General features: G+C 41.4%; 2 protein-coding genes and 1 non-coding gene across 4 annotated transcripts; 2 read left to right on the top strand and 1 right to left on the bottom strand.

Annotated features, from left to right (window-relative positions):
• The first annotated feature begins 235 nt into the window (after positions 1-235).
• trnav-uac lies at positions 236-308 on the top strand. Its single transcript has one exon. It is a non-coding gene; the product is annotated as a tRNA-Val (tRNA).
• Positions 309-1,155: 847 nt separating this feature from the next.
• cstf2 (cleavage stimulation factor, 3' pre-RNA, subunit 2) lies at positions 1,156-11,342 on the top strand. Of its 2 annotated transcripts, XM_034543375.1 has the most exons (14): positions 1,471-1,607; positions 1,869-1,947; positions 2,108-2,277; positions 2,369-2,505; positions 4,041-4,160; positions 4,342-4,464; positions 4,750-4,873; positions 5,881-5,940; positions 8,300-8,399; positions 8,975-9,174; positions 9,751-9,875; positions 10,228-10,311; positions 10,609-10,772; positions 10,869-11,342. In XM_034543375.1, the coding sequence occupies exons 1-13, from the start codon at positions 1,511-1,513 to the stop codon at positions 10,732-10,734; spliced, it is 1,545 nt and encodes a 514-aa protein (XP_034399266.1). In that variant the 5' UTR covers positions 1,471-1,510; the 3' UTR covers positions 10,735-10,772; positions 10,869-11,342. The 2 variants fall into 2 exon arrangements, with proteins under 2 accessions (XP_034399265.1, XP_034399266.1); XM_034543374.1 differs by lacking the exon at positions 5,881-5,940 and having other exon boundaries at positions 1,156-1,607.
• A 740-nt stretch (positions 11,343-12,082) lies between these two features.
• nox1 (NADPH oxidase 1) lies at positions 12,083-17,280 on the bottom strand. The gene is made up of 13 exons (XM_034543373.1): positions 17,170-17,280; positions 16,908-17,003; positions 16,028-16,138; positions 15,622-15,706; positions 14,731-14,876; positions 14,337-14,530; positions 14,125-14,248; positions 13,856-13,948; positions 13,514-13,755; positions 13,005-13,167; positions 12,718-12,864; positions 12,501-12,625; positions 12,083-12,263 (listed from the first exon to the last, which is right to left on the bottom strand). The coding sequence occupies exons 1-13, from the start codon at positions 17,212-17,214 to the stop codon at positions 12,137-12,139; spliced, it is 1,698 nt and encodes a 565-aa protein (XP_034399264.1). The 5' UTR covers positions 17,215-17,280; the 3' UTR covers positions 12,083-12,136.
• Positions 17,281-17,574: the final 294 nt, after the last annotated feature.

The raw sequence follows: 17,574 nt of genomic DNA, 5'->3' as shown, positions 1-17,574 counted from the left end.
AACCGCAGTTGTGTAGTAGAGAGAGAGAGAGAGAGAGAGAGAGAGAGAGAGAGAGAGAGAGAGAGAGAGAGAGAGAGAGAGAGAGAGAGAGAGAGAGAGAGAGAGAGAGAGAGAGAGAGAGAGAGAGAGAGAGACCAGCTAAAGCTTAACATCTTCGAAGGTGCAATCAATGTCAACGCACTGTTAATATCATTCGCAACAATAGTATCGTATCTGTCGATAGGTTTTATTATCAGGTTCCATAGTGTAGCGGTTATCACGTCTGCTTTACACGCAGAAGGTCCTGGGTTCGAGCCCCAGTGGAACCAGTCGATCTTTTCTGTCCTGACGAAGCTTTCCGCTGCTTATTAAGCATATACTGTCGTCGTTTGTTATCTTCAAAAATGATTTCATTAACTGGACATCGTTAGAAAATGCGCTCCTAGCCGACACCACTATGTAAATCAGTAGAATGCAGGAGGGCCAAACATTGCACCTTTACACACATATTGTTCAGTTGATTGACAGAGATTTAACTGTATATTATTGAGCTCTGCAGTGGTGTTGAAATGCATTTGATTTTCTTTCTGATGTTTTAGGCAGACTTTTAGAATCACATTTCAATTTGTCAAGTTCAACCACCTCCATAATAATCATATTAGTAAAGATAGTAGCCTCGTTGTAACACCTCTCTGACTGTGTCTCCAACACCATTGGTATTTTAGTACCTGCCCACAGCTCCTAATATAAGGATGGGTGATAATAAAGAGGCTACATTTCACTGTGTAACAGCAAAAGTTGATTACGGATGCACATCGTACTGGTTCACTGCATAGATCAATTTAGCCCAACATCAATTTAGTGATTGTTCATTTATAAATGTAGGTTGACATCAATCATCTCAGACAACGTTGCAGGTCTCACTGTTGATGCACACGTGTGTATTTCACCAGGTTTTAACGTGCACGTGCTAAGCGTTATCTGACATGCCCCACCAGTTTCCAAAGGCTACATTTTGAGTTAGGATTAACATCAGCTCTTACACGATTTAAAGGCCAGTAAGCTTCATAAGAATCACTCACCAAATCTTCGGTTTCAGAAAACTTGATATTTGGGAGCGTGCCCAAAGTAACGTGAACTTAACGTTACTTAATCGTTACTATCAGTTGATAGCATGTAATATGTTTGTCACAGTGTTGGAAGGCGGCCCGAACAAGGAGTTAGGTTAACGCTAGCTCACTTAACGTTAACCTATCCGCAGACAACAGCGCCCTCTATTCATCTTTCCAATATATGATAACTTCTTTGACCCTTTTTTGCTCTTCAGTAAATTTCCCACTTTCAATAATTGGTCATTGCTGCTGGAGCTGGACTATTAAAACGAAGAAGAAGAAAAATTAGCTAGTGGATGGTGTCGACTGTCAAAAGGTTAGGAAAGGTCGCACTGCTGGTATTTGAATGTGCCCTTTCTTTTCCAACGGATATCGTTTCAGTCTTGTTTCCGGGTGTCGCGTTAATTTGTGTCCCCAAAATGGCGAACTTAGCCGCTGCTGCTGCGGCTGCAGCTGCCGCCGCCGTCGCCGCGAATAGAGACCCGGCCGTTGATCGTTCATTGCGGTCCGTGTTTGGTAAGTTTGTTTCCGTTACGTGATTAGCGGCGGTTTGTGTCTGTTGGGCGCGGAACAACGGGATAAACCACCGGTTAACGAGCGAGATCTCGCTATCGTTGATAGCCAGCTGGTGTTGCCGTTAGCTCGGCAACGAGGGAACTAACTTCGTGCGAGCGACACGATACAAATAATATTACGCGTTTCAATAAAAATAAATAAAGTTGCTTTCTTTTTTATTGTCAATTAACGTTTCTTACGTCTCGTTGTTGTTGTTTTTAGTGGGGAACATCCCGTATGAAGCTACAGAGGAGCAGCTGAAAGACATATTTTCTGAAGTGGGACTTGTTGTCAGCTTCAGGTAAGTGAAAGAAGGAGCCGCTCATCTTCATTGTGTGCCTCAAGCCCCAGATACCAGAGTCAGTCACATACAAGCTTAACTATGTGTTTTTTGTATTTTCACTGTAAACTCTTAACCATGTGGACTTTCAGACATGATGACGTGTGTCTCTGGTGCTCAGGTTGGTATATGACAGGGAAACGGGAAAGCCAAAGGGATATGGTTTCTGTGAATACCAAGACCAGGAGACGGCCCTCAGTGCCATGCGGAACCTGAACGGGAGAGAGTTCAGCGGCCGAGCCCTCCGTGTTGACAACGCAGCCAGTGAGAAAAACAAGGAAGAGCTCAAAAGTAAGTGCCTCTTACCCCTTGGTGTGTTTTAGAATTTATTGAGATGTGTATGTGCGACGCCACAGTTATCTGCTATCTATGTCTTGCACAGGTTTGGGAACGGGAGCCCCCATTATCGAGTCTCCTTATGGAGAAAACATCCAACCACAGGAAGCCCCGGAGTCCATCAGCAGAGCTGTGGCCAGTCTTCCACCCGAGCAGATGTTTGAACTGATGAAGCAGATGAAGGTAGGCTGGTTCACTGCCACATGTGACAGTATGTTACATGTCCATTTTGCATATCCTTTTTGTTTCTTTATAGACCCTTTTTAAGTTGATGCATTTAGTGTGAACACCCAAACCGTCCCAAGTACCACTAAACATCATCAGTCCCAGCAGAATGCTGGCCCTCCACTCACTCTTTGTCAATTAAGACATCAGAAGCCTTGGTCCTTAAAAGCAGAATCAGCTGTCATACTTGTGAAATCCAATCAACTGATGAGCATCACATTTGGGTTGTCTACCTTCCTCTTAATGGTGAAAGAGGGTGTTCAGTCTTTTATTTTTTTTTATATGATGCTTTTGTAAATAATTCCCATTCTAGCCATTTTTATTTATTTTTTAAGTCAGAACGGTTACACGCATGGTTTGATTTTGATAAAAACCTGAGTAAAATTTACTTTGACAAAATCTTTGTTTTGTTGAAAGAATTCATTTATGGCTATTTTATTGATTGTTTATGAGTCTGTTGTAAGACAGTACAATCCCTGCCTTTCAAACCTTACAGATGTCCCCCATTAGCTACTTTTCTATTATAACCATATTTGTAAATTTTTCAACGTGTTTTCTACATACGTTCAAAATCTGTCATAAATCTTAAAATGTAACTTTTCTCTCAAATATTCTTATTTTTTAAATAGTCATGTATTTCGAAAAAGAAAATGTAGAGTGTCTAATTTAAGATATGGAGAGGCTAATAAATAAGTTGTACAAACCCCCTTTTTCAGGAAAGGGTTAATGGGCAGTTATGATTCCTCATCTCTGGTATTATAACTTGATCTCTGGGACGGATGCGTCAACAGCTTTTAAGCATTATTCTGGTGCCACGTGTGAGAAGCTTCTGGCGAAAGTAACAACAAGATTGATGAATCTGATATAATTAGACATTTTATAGTTTCCCCCGAAAGTAATGTTCTCAAATGTTCTGTATGTTTAACGCTACTTACTCTCTTTAGTCCCCCAATAAGATGGTGAAAGATATTTCTCTCAATTTAAAGGCCCTCCAGGTTGCCGACTGTATGCAGATGCTCTTCCTTCCCTTTCATTAACCGAGGCTGTACAGTCTGTCTCTGCCAGAGATGCGTTATGCTTGCACATCTGTCAGTCTTCTTCATTAGGCTCAAAGAAACGCCACACTGCAGGCATTTCTCCCTCCGACTGGGAAAGTGTTTTGTAGTACTAAAGCGCGCTTGAGCGACTCCATGTGCTGATCAGAGCACGAGTGCTTGGGCTCCGATCCCGATGGCGATATTGTTGGACATCTTTGTTTAATGTTTTTTGCTGATGCAGCCACTTTGGTTATTGGCTGAATCTGAATCATTAGTGGGCAGCATAAACTACAAGGGAATGTCTAAGCGGTCAGGAAGTAAAATAACACTTTTTTTTTTAACAAGAATCTCTTATTATTCAAAAGTGTCCATTTTTTATTTATCTTTTGCACTCTGCCCAATTGTGATTTCATATTTCATGATTCTGTTTGGTGAAAATGTGATTTGTCTCTCCAGCTGTGTGTGCAGAACAGTCCCCAGGAGGCGAGGAACATGCTGCTGCAGAACCCTCAGCTGGCGTATGCGCTGTTGCAGGCCCAAGTAGTCATGCGGATTGTGGACCCCGAGATAGCCTTGGTGAGAGCAGACCAGATGGAGAATGAAGAGATTTGTGGAATCTTGCATGATCTTGTGTTTATTTGAAGCGAGGTCCTTCTGAGTGTGGCCTTGTCATTGTCAGAGGAGCCGAACGCTACTCTGCACTTTTAAATCCGTTGCACATTTTTCTGAGATGCTCTTCCATATACTCCATATCCAGAAAATGCTCCACCGTCAAACGCCCGTCCAGCCTCTGATTTCCACCGGGCAGTCTGGAGGAGCGCCGCCGCTCAACCCACCGTCTGCTCCGCCCAGCGTGCCGGTGTCTCAGCCGCAGCCTGTGGTAAACAATACGGTCCTTCACTCTTTAAAGTCATTGTCGCATCAATTCTGTTTCGACAAAACAGTCACGCGCTCCATCCACCCTGAAAAGGAACATGATGATTTGTGGCTGGTAATACATAAATATTGATGAGAACAGCTTTGGAGAGCAACGCTGTAGTTTGAGGTCCACTAATGTCATAATTTACTAATTTACTGACGAATAAACCAAGTTGATCAGCTGAGTCTCACATTTCATTAAACGTGTATCATTCGTTAAGAAATTGCTTTTTAAAATATATTTCAGTCTGGTATGCATGTCAACGGAGCGCCTCAAATGATGCAGCCCCCCAACATGGGTGTTGCCCCTGGACCAATGCCTGCTCCAGGACCGGGACAAGGACCAGCACCAGGACCAGTCGGGCCTCCAGGTAATCATCATCGAACTGCATCCTGCTTGTACACAGTTTATTACTACGGTCATTGATGGTTCACGTGTGACTGTTTAATTGCAGAATGAGGTTAAACAGGTTTATCGTTATCTTTGACGAATAGTTAGTTGTTTTTTATTTTCACTGAAAATCAAAGCTGTGTATTTTGGTCAATGTGAGATAATTTCAGAATTTTTCAGATAGTAGTTTATCCTTCGATAATCTGTAAATGTCAAATTAAGAATATTGAAGAATATAGTGATTGTTAATATACATGCTCATGATTATTCATGTGCCAGGCTCCAGCTACCAGGTGTTTTTGTCTTTTTAATAGTAAACAAAAAATGAACACAATGATGATGAAAATGTGTTTGCGGGTTTCCCCAAAACGGGGTCAATCCTGTTTTTGCTTTGCAGTTTTCCCAGTGAGCCGCCACAGTGCAGTCTATATTGAAGCTGCTAAATGGCTTCGGCATTTTATAGTATTTTATTAATTTATTATTAATTCCATTCAAAAGTGCCATTAAACTGTCATGCAGCAGTGCAGGAAACCTTCCCCCTCATCACTCTTTTAGCAGGTGCAAACAAAGCTACCGTCATACATTTCCGTCAGTACAGTGTAGTGCAATGGTTTGGCTTTACTCCAAAGTTGATTTTTTTGGTAGTTATTTGTGTAAAATTGCACTTATTTTAACGACAACCATAACTGCCGTTTCCCACGTTATCTTAGCTTTGCACATGTCATGGCTTACTGGGATCACTAGGTGTCACCAGAGCCTGGTTAGTAGTCAAGAGGCTTTAAGAGATTATAATCAGCTTGACTCTTGACCAGTTCTTTTCACTCTCCCTAAATGTTTGATGTTTTTGTGTTAAGTCTTCATGCTAATTATTGAATGTTCCCTGTGTGTGTGTGTGTGTGTGATATTGTCATGACCACGCTGCTAAAGTGCTGCTCCGCTCTCTTGAGTCTTGTGTCTCCTGTTCTTTTCACTTTAATGCTGGCTCAGGAAACCTTCAGCATTCTCCCACAGGATCGTCTGGGCAAGCTGCTATCGAGCGGCCTCAAGGTATCACTGTACTGCTTCAGTTCTCTCGTAGGACGGTTATGGAGAGGGCAGATATGTTGAAATGCACAACTCTTCGGGGGTTTGGTGTTCGCTTTGTACAGGTCTTTTAGACTGCATGTCCACTATTATCAAAAATGAACCCTTTATTCGGCAGTTAAAGTACCTATGAAGCCTGTTTGTGTAAAGATAATGATCTCTGAGCATTTTCATAACCGAAGCACCCCCCCTCTAGTTTCTGGTTTTTTACTATGTCTGTGTTAATGGTAAATATTAAAACGTTTAAATGGTTATTTCAGTAAGTGGGTATTGTAAATGGTGTAATTATAGTTATTTAGAATCATCTCAGTAAAAATTTGGCACACGTCCTCAAAGAAAACTTGAATGATGCTGACAAAGCTGTGTAATAGAATACATCAAAGTCAAAAACCTCTATACTGTATATACTAGTATTTACACAATTAGATTTTTGAAAAATAATAATCAGCCATAATGACAGCTAGAGTTTCTTGTAAGTGCAGAAAGGTGCATCACTTTACTGTAATGCAGCATTTATAACTAGGAAAAGACGACACATTTATACCATATTACGATATAACGTAATCCAAAATCTAGGATGATATCTATAGTCTCATACCACAATATGAATATTATGTTGATATATTGGCCAGCACTATCCAGATCCTAGATATGGTATTACAAATATGTGATCAACTTCTATGTAATGTAATGATTCTAATCTTGATACACGTTGGAAGCTTGGAGAACCGGTCCACGATCTTTGAGTCTCAGAAGTATCGGAGTTGTTGGAATGAGCAAACATTTCTCATGCTGACTGAAGGATGGTGGTTTGGATGTTTTATCCCTCTTCAACACTAAGAGAAATGGCATTCAAATCTTCCTGTCTGTATTGAATACTCTGACTCTGGGGGTTACTTTACTGATGGATGCACAACAGGAGATCTCCTGATGTCCAAGACGAGATATAACATGTATGTTGAGGCCACATGTTGCAGACCCCCCCCCCCCCTCCCCTTTCACACCAACAGTTTGTGATGTTTAAGTTACCACAATGAGACACGATGTCTTGTGTTTTAACATCAACAAATATTCATCATAGTGTGGATATGAAAGGACATTAAAAGCTATAAAGCAACGTACGAGTAGAATAAAGCAAAAATCAACGGGCTATATACCAGCAATATGTACACACACACACACACACACACACAAAGCCTTTTCATTCTCATTTTCTGTGTTTACGTGCTGTTTGTCGCCTCTGTGCCGTTGCCATGGCATTGCAAATTCATGTCAGTCCGCCCCCGTTGTGACGCTTCTCCGTTTAGAAAAAGTGATCGAAGACCTTTTGTTCAGAAACTAATCAAAATGAGATTTAAGTTGTATGTTTTTCACGGGCGCTCCAATGCGCATTTGTACTAATAACTTTGTATATATAACGTTACATATATTACAATCTAGCATGTTTTCTCGTAGTTCATTAAATACATAATCTATATGCAATAACCACTTTATAAAGTATATTTATGTATACTCCTGGTTGAATTAAATACTCAACAAATGAAAAGTACTGTTTACAGGCACACGGGCTGAGTGATCAGATTAAGGAAATAGTTTGATTTTAACTACACGGGGTGTTTAAGGGTGTGTCCTTAAACACTATTCTTGTTAATTCCGATATTCTGCTAATTTTCTGATTTATGTGCTTTATCATTTGAGATGACGTAAGTGTGTATCACTCATCTTGATATAACGCAATGATTCTGTAAAAAGGACATTGAGTTATGGCCCAGCCCTGTGGGCGAGGCATCCATCTATCATTTAGACTAATTATTTCGCAGCTCTCCAAACAGCACATTTTAATAGACTGTGTGCGGTCCAGCCACTGTAATATCTACACATGCCTCACTGAACTCGATCAAGACGTTGTGCCCTTTGGTTTACTCTGTTCCTGCTTTGTAACCAAACACTGACCTGCCCACTGTACTTCTCTCTGCATGCGCCCTGCCATGACGTTCTCATGGCCAAATAACTCCAGAGTCACAAGACGCAAGTAGGCAAAATGTTCAAGTCAGGACTGTGTGGGAATATCAGCTTTTCATGTTGTATTCAGGTTTTCTTGTGTTTTGAAGCTGTAATCTCCCTTTTTAAATATCGATGGGGATTGTTTTTGCTGCACTTTTGTGTTCCTGGTGTGTGTGTGTGTGTGTGTGTGTGTGTGTGTGTCCGCCCGAGCCCTTAACTGGAATATCTTAATGGGTTTGTCATGAAACATTTCCTAGAACACAAGCTTGTTTGGGTGTAGTGTTTTTATGTGGTTGAATGTATGATTGTCTCCTCTCAGGACCAGGCGGTATCCCCCCCAGAGGCCTGCTGGGAGACGGTCCCAATGATCCCAGAGGAGGAACTCTGCTCTCTGTCACAGGAGAGGTCATAGAGCCCAGGTGAGATATTCACCCACGTGGCACATCACTCGATATCGTAACTGGCGGTGTGGATTTCGGAGGCGTGGTAATTCAAACTATAATCCTTAGATTTTCGCTCCTGCTGTTGTGGTGGTTACCAATATGGTCTTAATGCTACAGATCCCAGACCTGTCAGCAAACGCGACAATACAACGGAGGTGAACTCAGGGTATCTGTTTCCGGCACAGCCAATCAAACTCTTGTTGTATTGATAAAGTAGTCGCTCAATAACAATTGCAATCTTATTTCATGCTGCACACGGCGTGATTAGTATCCCACACAACAGCAGGGCAACGTAATGTTAGATAAGGCGTGCGGTCGCTCAACTCCAACTCTTCCTCAGATGAACTCCTTGTTCCATCTTTGACCTGCAAATATAGAAAAAGGTTGCTTGGATGCATTTTTAATGAACAAATGCATTGAGTTCTCCTGTTACTGCCAACTGTAGATGGTATCAAAAGCAAGGTTTGAATAAAATAGTAACTTGTTATACTTTAAAAAAAAATAAAAAATTGTAATTTAAATGCTCCTATTTTGTGTTTGTCTGTTCTTAGTCGGGGTTACATGGCAGCTCCACCGCCCCACCAAGCCCCACCTGTGCACATGGCCCAAATGCCAAGTGGACCCCCTCCAGATATGAGAGGCCCTCCAATGGACATGCGAGGCCCACCCATGGGTGAACCACGCAACATGATGGGTGACCCCAGAGGGGCCCCTATGATGGAGCCACGCGGACCCCCAATGGAAACCAGAGGTAGCTGCTCTATTATGCGTTGGAGAACGTTGATAGTTTACATTCATGTGGGACGACTGCGTGCGTACAGTCCACGTTTTGTTGTTCAGTTTCAGTCACTGAACCAAACAAAAGTATTTAGTCCCAGCAAGATGTTTTTACAGGATAACGACGGTAGATTTGTTTTGAAAAACACGTTTGTCTTACTGCTTTGGCTAAACTTCAATTTCCTTATATTTAGTACCTCTGTAATCTATTTGTTCTGTTTCTAAAAGCCAGAAGAATAATCCCAGTTACAAACACTGTTTTACTATTATGGGTTTAGTGTTTCATGTAATGACGAACTTTTCGTTTTATTTATTTTTAATGCAACATTTCACTCTGAAGTTTCCAACAATTCTAAATGTTATACTTTTATTTATAGTCATCTATAGTTTCGGGTCATCATTCATCCCAAATATCTATTTTACGTTGTTGTGAAAACATCTTCAAAAACAACAGGATTTATTGAAATCATGTTTTGCACGGCTATAACCCTTCGACAGTGCTCAATACTCAACAAGGTAGGAACAGTAAGAGTATTTTTCTTTTCTGCAGGTCGTGACCCGAGGGCGATGGACACACGTGGGCCAGTGACGGGTCAGAGAGTTCCCATGGCGACGGGAATGCAAGTTCCCGCTCCTCATAGCATGGGTCAAAATGTGCCTCCACCTGCTAGACCGGTAACAGCTGCATCCGGTCTCTTTGTCAGCTGTTTGGTTATGTTTTTCTATTTAAAATTAATTACTACAAGGCACAAAACGGTAAATCAAAAAATCAGCTATTACTTTCAAGACTTCTTTTTACTGTTTCTGTAGCTTACAATGTCGCTACATTTAATGTCACAAGGAATTTGAATCTCCTCGTTTGTCTCGTCAATTATTAGACTACAAATACTGAATAATTACATTTCAAAAAAGCATTGTAAAAGTAATCGGAATATGACTTTTACTGATGAAGAAAGATGCAATCGGGGATATTTGCAGAAACTGTGTGGCCATTACCCCCCTGATGAACCGTGCGTTTGTCCTGCAGGGTCCTGGGAGCTCTGGCGCTCCTCCATCAGGAGGAGGATTCAGTCCGGGACAGAGCCAGGTCTCCACACAGGACCAGGAGAAGGTGGGTGCCACTGAATCTGTCCGTCAGCTGGTTGTTGAAGTGCCTCTGAGCACTTTTTGCATTTTCATTCACTGATTGCAAGTCATTATGGGTATGCATAACCTGAGTGGTGACGAATGCATCCTAGTTATGTTGTTATTATAACACAATAAAGCCCTGTTCTGATGTTCCTGTTACCAGTGAACATGTCTTGAGACACCAAATACTGTTCAACTGACTCAGCGTTTCCTGTAAACTTTGAGAGCAACAAAGCTCCTTTTTACCTCCTGTTTGACATTTTTGTTTGTCCCTCTCTAGGCTGCCCTGATTATGCAGGTCCTGCAGCTGACCCCAGAACAGATTGCCATGTTGCCCCCGGAGCAGCGGCAGAGCATCCTCATCCTCAAAGAGCAGATTCAGAAGACTGCAGGAGGGGCACCTTGATGGTTCGACTGGAAAAACACCTTCAAAAATGGTCTCAAGTAGGTTAAGATTAGGTTTCTTCACTTCCTCGAGGAAATCCACAATGCTGTAATTTCTCACACATTATTCTGATTTCCTTCCGCGTATCATTTCAGGACTCAATCTGCTCCACCTCGCTGACTGACACCTTCAGCTCCAACCGGTCTGAAGACGTCTCATCTTAGTTTGGACTATTGTATAGTTTTTTTTTTACTCAGTCTGTTTTCTGTATGAAAGAGCCACCAGGTTTTTACTTGTGGATTTAAAAACAAGTGAGACATCTGAGTGGATGATGAATGCTGAACAGATGAAGACCAAGATTGATTGTCATGAGGTTTCATCTTTTACATGTTATCGGGTCTAGAAAATGTCTGGGTGTTTTGTCAATAAAACCCCAAAATACATTGTTGTATTCATTTATTTCAAATCATTTTGGAATTGTATGCAAGAAAAGGTATTAGAAAAAGCCAAAAGTGATTATGTAACGATAGGTCTTTCCACGCCTTAGAGCATGATTAAGGCTACGTGACAGGAACTCTTCCTGGTACTGTCGTCATTTTACGCATCATAATAAAACCATTTCCAAGAAACCGGTTTTCTTAACCAGTAGAGTTTCAGAAAAGTGACAAAGTTCAAGAACACATTTACAGGTGAATTGTCTTTAGTGAAAAAATATGATTTAAGTTATAACTATTAGTCCAGCAACAGAACATTAAATCAACAATTTTTCTCATTGATATAATTCCTAAAATCCACTTGCACCAACTTCTTAAATTATAATGATGTTCTGATTTTCTTTGATTGTACGTGATGGTGAACTGAATCCTTTTGGGCGTTGGACTGTTGGTTGAATAAAATGAGAAATCATTAACTAAAGACATTAACTTGGGATCTGGACGACTACGATGGGCAAATTGGACTTTTGTCATTCACATTGAAGATTGTGTAATGTAAATGATTGTTGGTTGCAGAGCGACTATAGTACATTACAATATGAACCCTTTAGAAAAAAACCAAACATCTGATGCATTAACAAGGGTACAATAGAGACTAAACATTTGAGGTCACAGTCAAATATTTCCTTATCTAGAGTCTCAAGCTTCACCAGAAGTGCATCATAAAATTGTTGATACAAAGAGAATATCTTGAGTGTTGACTATAAACAATGACTCAGTGGAAACTCCTGGTTTCATCATGGATTAATAAAGAAAAGAGTCAGTCCCTGAGTAGTGCAGATGAATAACACGCACGCCTCTTTGTCAGCGTGTCCAACACACCCAGCTGTGGCCCAGGTGTCCGGGCCGCTTTGGCATTTATTTTCTCACAATAATACAGAAACTGTTGACGTTCAAAATGTCCACGTTTCCTTGATTGTATTTTCCACTCAGAAATTCTCCTTGTTGAAGTAAAATTTGGTCTTCCGGGGATCCACATCTGAGTATTTGGCACATTTCTTTGACAAGACTTTTGCTAGAACTGCAGGGCCACACAAGAAGGTTCCCACCACAGACCTGAAAACATGAAGAGTTAAGAGGTTAAAGTTTGAACGTGAAAAGTGCATATGGGTGGAAAATATCAGAATGCAATCCATGCAAGTAATGATGATAAACATAACTTGTCTAGCACCTTTCGTACAAAATATGCAGCACAAAGTGCTTTACAATACAGTTCTTCAGTCAATCCCCTGTATTTTAATAAGCTATACAATATATTTGAATTGATCTTCTGAAAAGAGGATTTCATCTCACGAGGGGTTCTCTTTGCGGACTTGTTCGAACTCCTTGTCCCAGACCGGTCTGCCGTAGTGAGTTTTCTGTTTGAGCCCAGTGACCGCGTCGGTCTCCTCGCCAGAGTGAACCTTGATATAAGTTACCTGTGATGAAATGTGGGGGGAACACCACTGAATGAGATAAACTGAACGCTCACACTGGTTGTCCGGACTTCTCCTGTGATTCACACACTCACATGGCCTTGATCCCACCCGGTCAGATAGAGTTTGTAGGTGAGGAAATCCCCCATCCCTCTCTCCTCCATCTCTTTCTCCAGCACCTGCAGGAGGTCGGCGAACCATTCAAAGGCATGTGTTTCCCGGCAGATCCAATAAAAGTAGATCTGAAACCAGGAAGTAGATGCAGACTTGCTGAACACGACGGTCCTCTCACAAAAGAGCTGCTGAGGACTTGTTTTGTTCTTTATTTAAAATGGATAATTACAGTGTTTACAGGACTCGATATGGGCGTCTGGCTTGTTACCTTTCTGGTGCGCAGTTTAGGGTTGGAGATTTTGAACTTGTACCAGATGGATTTGAGGATGGAGGCGAAGGGAGTGACTCCGATGCCTGCCCCCACCAGCATGCTGACCTCGTATTCGAAAACGTCCTCGCTGGCGGTGCCAAAAGGGCCGTCCACACCCATTCTGAGGAGCAACAATAAATAACCTGTTATCAGTTGCAAATGATCTCCAGGTGACTGCCAAGGCATTGAAGACGTGTTTAAATCACAACAACTAATACTAAGTTGGCTCATATTAGCTTTCACTAGTTGCCTTAATCATTATTGACCTTGAAAAACAGCTGCTGAGCATAAAAGATTTCATTTCATGTTTATTTTGATTAGAGACAAGTATGCACCAAAGGACCAACGCCACATACCAAAGCATTTATAGCCAGTTTGTGACACCCGACCCTGGTTTTCATTTAGTTGATCTGTGGGAGCTACAGAAAGTTTGACAGAGAACCGTCTTTTTTTAAATTAGCACTCACTTGGGTCCCTGTGTGCCCTCTGGTAGCTGCTGCATGATGTCAATAAGTTTGTCAGTCCAGTCCCCGGCCGAGCGGATGTGGACGGTAAAGAAGTCCTCCTCGGGGGCGGAGGTCATGGTGAACGGGTGCCACTCCAGCTGGGAGATGGCCGGGCAGTTGAGGAAGACGTACTGGCCCACCTCCATTTTGAAACCGTTCTTCATCAGCTGCAGCTCCAGCACCTTGGACGGATGCATCACAATCTGAAAGTAAAAACAAACAAACAAACAAACAATCGGGTGAGGAAGCCGTTGCATCGTTTGCCGAACAAACTAGAAGGAATCTAGAAGGAATCAAACGTACCTTCCTGTATGTGACTGCCTGCATGTAACGAATGAAACGCAGCAGACGTTCAAAGAGGTACAGGATCATTGGACCGATCACCCAATACCAGGTCTAAAAAACAAACAAAAAAACAAACAAGGAGATTACATTATTTCACAATTCACAAATGATGCTTGTATTTGTACTCGTGGTTGTAGAAATTAAGTCAAGATATTAGTAACCGTTGTAAAGGCTGATACAGACTAAAATGCCACTTCTTAGAAATTTGAAATTCAAAAGAGTCAAACCATTGCCGGTCCTCCTGAAAACTGAGGGACGGGACACTCAGTAATTCCACCCCAATCGCTACTTCGAGTTCGACAGAAGGTGGGGTTGTGCCGTTGTGTTTCGTCTTGCTTCCTCACAATATATCTGCAGATTTGAAAGACGAGTGAAACCCGCTTGCAATGACAACAATAGCGTCTTGAAAAGAAAAGAAAGCCAAGACTTTCCCCCTTACCCAACTCCGTGGATCACGAGACCAAGGAAGAAGATGACGAAGAGATGGTGGGTGTACCAGAAGACTTCGAAGTAGCTGCGTCTGATGACCTCCATGGAGGAGGTGATGATGAGGATGAGGGACAGAGTGATGATGACCCCTGTGAGGCCAGCGATGCTGGTGAAGACAAAGTATGTCGGGGTTTGCTGCGGATCCTGAGGCACGAGAAGAGGAGGAGTGACACACAAGAACAAGAGGAGGGAAGGTGGTGGAGGCCTTTTGGCAAATTTACTCAACTAATAATGAGCATACCATCCTTCAACTAATATGAACGCATGAAAAAAAAAAAAAAAAAACTACGACGTGCAGGGATTTGATATCTCTGTATGCATTTGATTTCATTACAATAACTTACAGTGTCTATGTTGCGGATGGGGTTCAGGTAGGTGGTGTTTTCTAAGTCTGCCAGTATGGCCAGAGCCATGCCAAGCTTATCGTTTTTATTTCGTCTGTTGTCGTTGTACCGCTCCACGTTGAACAGATGAGAGATCATGTGCACGGCTGCCAGAACACAGAGAGGAGACACATGATCACTGCTGCTTGATCGATCAATCAATTGCATTCAAAGTGCATTTAATTGCATTTAATAGCTCAGATAGGTAAGGTGGTGCAAGGCCTCATAAGTTAAAAATATGAATCTTAAAATCAGCTTTGGCGTGTACTGGTTACCAGTGAAGGCCAGAATGCCAGAATGAGTGTTAAGTCTTAAAATATTTTAGTTTTTCTAGTCAAGATTCAAGCTACAGCATTCTGAACAAGCTGAAGACCTCGAACACAGCGAGGAACACCAGAGAAAAGGAGGACGTATCACATCGGGAAACAATAGAATCTATTTCTGTCATCTCATTTTCACTTCACCACCAGGAAGGACTGCAAACTGTTTATTTATTTCCATGTTCCTTTCACCCTTACGTAAACTATCTGATAAACACTGATGAGCTGCGGGTTTGCACATTGTGGTAAGTATATTGTATTTATTCATGGCAGAAATAATAATAATAATAAATAAATCTGAATACTTTTCTAAGATTCATGTTTCATATTTATTTTATTCTGAAGAAAGGTGTTAAACATCCACCCAAATCTGCATCTATGACACTTAAAATAAGTACAGACATTTTAAAGATTTTAAAAACAACATTTATTTTTGCTTTAAATTAAGCAATTGGTAATCTAATCTCTGAACAAATAATAAAAAAGGAAAAAGAAAAGGTAAGACAAAAAGACAATGCTTGCATAAGTTCACCTGTCATCAGAGCGATCGTGTACGCCACCAGCTTGTGGAAACTCAGATTTTTGTCCAGTTGTTTCCTCATTGTTCTGCTGCAACACTGAAAAGATATAGGACAAAGAACCCATTTCCAAAAGTTACTGAAACCTACCTGACCGGTGTCTGTTCAGGGGGGAGGAGTCAACATACATTGTCTTTACTTGTATCACACCTTTATTACTGAGATACGGCCCAAGAGAGGACTTTAATTGTATAGAAAACGTTATACATTGAATTAATTATGAAAATTAACCAAAAAATACCAAAACTGAAATCAAAACAAGAAAATGTTTTGGCATTCTGCAGTCAAACTAGTTTGTATGACAGCACAATGCGCTGTCATCAAACAATAATGACCTACTGTGAAATGTCGTGATCGTACCACTAAGGAGCCTCGGATAAACGACAGCAGGTTCCTGCACACCGGCAGGAGGATCAGCATGCAGTTGAAGTTGAGGACGGCTGCAGAGCCTCTGGCCCAGGCCAAGGCGTCCTGGAATAAGATACATAGTCATGTGTGATTACCACTGGTGGAGGAAGTTCTCAGATCCTTTCGCTCAAGTAGAGGAAGCAATATTACCAAGATAACATACGATAAGATAAGATGGAGCTTTATTGTCAAGGAAATTATTGTGCCATTAAAGTTTCCTTAACGATTACAACAGAAGAATAGCAAAAACACAATAGAATAAAAATCTAGATGGTAAATGTGCTTTTCTAGTGTTGTGACCACTCAAAGCTCTTAAACACTACATGTCATCATTCACACCCGGCCACCATGCAAGGTGCCACCTGCTCATAACGAAGCACAACGGAGTAACGAGTATTACGTGTAAAAGAAACAATACTGACAAGTAACATGTAAAAACATTGCAAGTAAAAGTCACGCATTCCAAATCCTACTTTAATAAAAGTACTGGCAGCATTTGCATCAAAATATAGTACTCCATATGTTTATTATTACAAGTTGCAGCTGGTAAAGTTAGAGCTTATTTTAACTACTTTATATACCATCTGCTTCGTTCATACTAGTGCTATAACAATACATCATCATTTATTAATGTTTTTTGATTTGTATTATATATTTGTGCAAAGTAGCTTTCTTTAGAGAAGAGAAAAAAAACAGATATTTGCGTCTGTGATGCAAGGGAGTAGAAGTATGAAGTTGCATGAAATGGAAATACTCAAGTAAAGTACAAGTACGTCAAAACTGTACTTCTATGGTTGAAGAAGCATCTCAGCTGACGTTGATTCTCACTCACCCCCAAAATATAACGCGTGTAGTAAAACTCATCCCTCAAAGCGTAGATATGGTAATACCAGGTGAATAAGAAGATGTTGAGGGCCATCCAGATCACCTGCAAACACAGACAAGAGCATGTTTCCATCACAGAATTATTCATTATTTTTTTTATGTTATCTGCGATAAAGGCCACACACACTCATTGGGATACTTTTACGTAAGTTGGGAATTTTTCCCACATATCAAATGTAATTCCTAACGGGTAGAGAAGCAGAACTCACCAGTATGAATGTTGTAAGTCCATGGTTGATGATCCAGTTCGCCATGTTGAGCTCCTAATCACGACTCAGCAGCAGCAGCAGCAGCAGCAGCAGCAGCTTCCCTGCATCTCCTCGTCGCCTGTGCTTTTATCCTCCACGCTCCGGTCCGGACTCCTCCTCCCTCCTCTCTCCTTCCTCCTCTGCAGGTGAGAAGGCGATGTGAAGGAGAGGTTTCCCCCCTCGTGGTGATTGACCACATTCCTCCCCATGCCCAAATAAACGCCAGGAATGAGGAAGTTGTTACAACAGTCGGGAACTTTTACCCTCTGCTGGGCGGCGACACAACTGGTTTCATAGACAACGTTTTATTGTGTGAGTAACGAGCGAGAGGTCATAAATGAGGGCAAAATAACAGAATTATAGTGT

Source organism: Cyclopterus lumpus, chromosome 10 (assembly GCF_009769545.1).
Source record: "Cyclopterus lumpus isolate fCycLum1 chromosome 10, fCycLum1.pri, whole genome shotgun sequence".
Lineage (NCBI taxonomy): Eukaryota > Metazoa > Chordata > Actinopteri > Perciformes > Cyclopteridae > Cyclopterus > Cyclopterus lumpus.
The sequence above is the reverse complement of the archived record's forward strand: the minus strand, read 5'-3'. Positions and strand labels throughout refer to the sequence as shown.